This window comes from Nannospalax galili, unplaced genomic scaffold (genome assembly GCF_000622305.1).
Source record: "Nannospalax galili isolate Female #2095 unplaced genomic scaffold, S.galili_v1.0 scaffold1220, whole genome shotgun sequence".
NCBI lineage: Eukaryota > Metazoa > Chordata > Mammalia > Rodentia > Spalacidae > Nannospalax > Nannospalax galili.
Window position 1 is genome coordinate 2,043,725 of NW_008346901.1, and position 4,483 is coordinate 2,048,207.

The 4,483-nt window shown below is 40.3% G+C and overlaps 1 protein-coding gene across 1 annotated transcript in view; it reads right to left on the bottom strand.

Annotated features, from left to right (window-relative positions):
- Ube3d (ubiquitin protein ligase E3D) overlaps positions 1-4,483 on the bottom strand; it is a gene marked incomplete at its 5' end in the record, with an annotated part of 154,098 nt that overhangs the window by 136,456 nt on the left and 13,159 nt on the right. Inside the window, 1 exon segment of the mRNA XM_017800685.2 lies at positions 2,269-2,338. Coding sequence (XP_017656174.1) covers positions 2,269-2,338 — 70 coding nt within the window.

Sequence of the window (4,483 nt, forward strand, 5' to 3'; positions counted from 1 at the left end):
CCTATCTACACAGAGCTAAAACATCACTGTTGTGGAATTGGGAAAAATGGGGGCACTTTAAATGGGGAAACCATAGTGGAAGGGTTAGACAATGCAAGAGATAAATAATGCCCAGCTAGCTTTAAAAAAACAAGAGGGAACCATATTAGTTCAACAACCTACTCACAAATTATACATATAATTAGCTTAAGGAATATAATATGTCTACTCCAGGTTTACTCAGAACCTTTGGTTTTTGCCCAGGTTTTATCTACGTAGCATATGGTAATTAAAAGTACCAGACTGGTGGAACTTCTTGGATATTTAACAGCCACACTTTGAGGCCTATACTAATTTGATCAGAGGGAATTAAAGGACAGTTTTTGCTCCCTGCCCTCCAAGGTCGACTAAGTTCCAGGGGACTGTGGAGCATCTCTCAAAATGTCCTGTAACTATGGTGAGTCACCTGTCCTCTTGATCAAGGAGGCCATGTAGACCCCGCCAGATGCACTTGAACCAGTGTCCAGTCTACAAAGAGGAGGGTCAACACAGAGGAATTATTTCCTCCATGCTTCCAAGCGAAGCCAGCCATGGTCGAGCAGGACCTTTGACTTATCTTCACATAGATGGAACTGGTAGAGGAAAGGAGCCAGGAGCTCCTCCCAAGCCCATGTAACCCCTGAGGAACAGCTCCTCAAACAACCTTAAGAGTAAAAATAAATTGGTTTATCTGGGCCAACTGCATGGTCTTAAACACCCAAAAGGAGAGTATAACCAAAGATGAAAGGAATCAATATAATTCTTTAAGAGTACATGTGTATAGCTAAAGGCTATATAACAAACAATACCAGACAGGAGATACCTTCGAGCTGTTGGCCAGAGTGGCCCAAGGGTCTCCCAGACAGTAACCCAGCATAGAACTGGGAAAATGAACAGCTGACCCCAATCTTATCTAAAGAAATATTGGCAACTGATTGCTTCTAGATATGAAAGAGCTGATCTTCCTAAAACAAGGGACACTAGATAGGCTGACTAGATTCAGCGGAATGACAAGCACTGGGGAATGGCTGGGGGCACTGACAACACAATGGACAGTAATAGGGATGACAGAGTATATGGGCTCCAGTGGGGGTGGGGGCTGTGGGAGGGTACCACTTGGGATGTGGGTATATAGATGAATAAGATTGTTTGGGATGTTCTGTACGAAATACACACAAAAATAATCAATAAATTAAAAAATGAGTTATATTTGAAGAAGCAGCATAAAAACGTGCTTCATGTTAATTAGTAGATGTGAAAAACATTAGCATTAAAATCTACCTGATGACTTTTTATCCATGGTCAGGTGCCAAGGATCTCAGAAACTTACCAACTGTGACTAGTAATAATCAGATATATAGAGATTAGAGACGCATGTGCAAAACTAAGTATTAGTTGCATTAAAAATGAGTTTTTCTGTATGAAACAGTATATTTTAAAGTGAAATAAAGATCTTTTTTAAAGGTTAAAACCTCATTCAATTTTATGTCTTATAGTGTTTTATACTGAGTAATGTATAACTGTATTAATTCAACTGTAAACCTAAAAAATTACAGCCAATTTGGAAAGAGATACATCTTAGCTCTTGAAATTGTTATTGAATATGTCAATGCTGTTGTAATGAAATGCTTCTTCTAATTATGTGGCTATTAAATAAATAATTTTAAAAAGTAAAATTAAATAATTTAGCTGAAAAAAAAAAGACTAGAAGGTAGGAATTGGCTAAGCAATTAGGGTAAAAAGACCAAAGAAAAGTAGCCAGTTTCTTGGCTAAAAGTCAAAATGTCCTTGGGCCTCTTAGCAACGTACTCTGTTCCAAAGGCCAAAAATGTCAAAAATATTTGTGAACTCTTACCTAATCCTTAAAAGATTTTAGGGTACCCCTTCAGAGGGGGGAATTTTGGAGTAGCAAAAAAATCCATTAATAAAATAGAAGAAAGAGTACACAAAGCTATAAAAAAAAAGTGAGATATGGGAGGAATTGGAGGGGAGGGAGTGGGCATGGATTTGATCAAAACACCTTATATGCTTCTCATATAAATTATTTTTACTTTTCATGCTAACTAGCATCTGCAAAGTTCAAAATAGACAAACTTATTGGCATACTGGATGATATGGTAACTGATTTCATTCTTAAAAGCATCCATTCTACAAAATAATTATCCATCTTTTCTACATATTGACTAAAATCTCAGTTTGGCTTTTAAATAAGAGAACAGTCATTTTGGCTTTTTGTTATCAAATTCTCACCTGATGATATGGTTTCTCCCAACAATACCTTGCAACGCTTACAAATTACTTTGGTATTTGCTTTTGGTTCCTGTAGAAGAGAAAAATGTCACTTAAATGTCATTCAGCTTTCCTTAAAAGGAATATATAATTTTAACACAGTCCCCAGAGTATACATTGAACTTTACATTCTATTCTGCCCTTGACTAAATACTGGGAATACATTTAGCTTGTATTTAGCTTGTGTGCAAATTCCCAAGAACCGAGATCATTTTTCTCCTGTCAGAAGACAGAATAATGCCCCGGCTGAGTTTTATAAACATAGCCACTGTTTTGTTTTGCTTTTGCTTTTGAGACATGGTCTCCTGTAGCCCCAGCTGGCCTGGAACTCCATACATAGACCAGGCTGGCCTCAATCTCACAGAGATCTGAGTGCTGGGATTCAAGATGCGTACCACCATGCCCAGGTCCATAGTCACTTTCAAATGCTGTGAAACACTTTGATCGAGAAGCATTTTACATGGCTAAGAAGCACTTCCAAACAGCCTTGTCCGTTTGAACGGGCAGATGGTGGGTGACAAGGGCAAAGGTGGTGGATGACAGCCAAAAGCATGTATAGAATGCAGAGGAGCAGAACACGCACTCAGACTCAGACTCCTAGTCCAGTGTAATGTATGGAAAAGCAACCTACAACTTATGGCCACCCATAATGCAGAGCTTAAAAATATCTAACTTGTCTACAGAATTCGATTTTTTCCATTTAAGATATGCACCGTAACTGGAAAGATGGATAGACAGACAAATTCATAAAACATTCTTAGATCTCAAAACTTCAAAAATCCAAATTCATTATGTAGGATATGGATTACAATGACTGGCATTCACTTAATCATTAAAGAATGCTCCTTTTCAGAACCACGGTAATTCCTTGTTAATGCTATACAATGCTCCTCGGGCAGAGATACCACAATGTGGTAGATGCTATAAAAAAATCAGCAGGGAAGCCAGGCAGGAGGCATACACCTATATACACCTATATTCCAACACTCACAAAGTTGAGGCAGGATGACTGTAGGTTCGTGGTGGGCCTAGACTACATAGCAAGTTCTGGACCACATTAGGCAACATAGTGTGTTCCTATTTAAAATAGAAACTAACATTTAATTTAAAAATTGGGAATCAAGTCAAGCATGGTGGCACACAACTTTGATCCCAGAACTCAGGAAGCAGAGGCAGGTGGAACTCTGTGAGATGGAGGTCAGCCTGTTCTCCACAGCAAGTTCCAGGTCAGCTGGGGCTACAGGAGACTGGTCTCAAAAAGACAAAAAAAGAAAGAAAGAGAAGGAGAAAAAGAGGAGAGGAGAGGGGAGGGAAGGGGGAGAGGGGAGAGAAGGGAAGGGAAGGAAGGGGAGGGAAGGGGAGTGAAGGGAAGGGAGGGGAGGGAAGGGAAGGGGAAGGAAGGGGAGGGAAGGGGAGTGAAGGGAAGGGAGGGGAGGGAAGGGAAGAAGGGAAGGAATCAATGAGATATGGGTAAAGCACTTGGTACAGAAGCCCATGGGCCTGAGTTGGATCCCTAGAACCCACATAAAGGTAGAAAGAGAACCAACTGCACAGTTTTCCTCTGACCTTTACACACACATGCCATGGCATTCAAATTCATGTCATCCCCCAACCCCACCCCGGTTAAACAAATAATTTATTTGAAGTTGTACATCTTAAGTGCAATGTTGTGTTTTCCAACCTAAAGGTCACATACCATTGGGGAAATGAATTCATAGTTAATTCAGTGGCCTGCAGTAAAAAAATGAAATACAATGGAAAACACAACTACTTCAACCATAAAGTACATAGTGCTTGTGATGGCTAATCCTGGGTGTCAACTTGATTGGATCTGAGATTAACTGAAATGAGAGAGATCTTCTTGATTGGATCATCTGAAGCTGGAAGACAAATGTGGGCGTTACCTTGTGATAACAGCCGGTATAAAAGACCAAGGCAGAGGAGAACGTGGAGCTTTTTGCGGCTTGCCTTCTCTCTCACTGGTGAGTTCATCTTGCTGCTGTAGACTGAAGGCTAGCTGATATTTTGGAATTTGTCAGACCTTCAGCACTGGATTGGACCTACTGAGACATCCAGCCTTGTGGACTGAGCGACTATGGATTCTCAGCCTCTCCAGTGTGGTGCAGCCATTGTTGGACTACTCGGACTCTATCCTGTGAGCTAAGCTGATAAATCT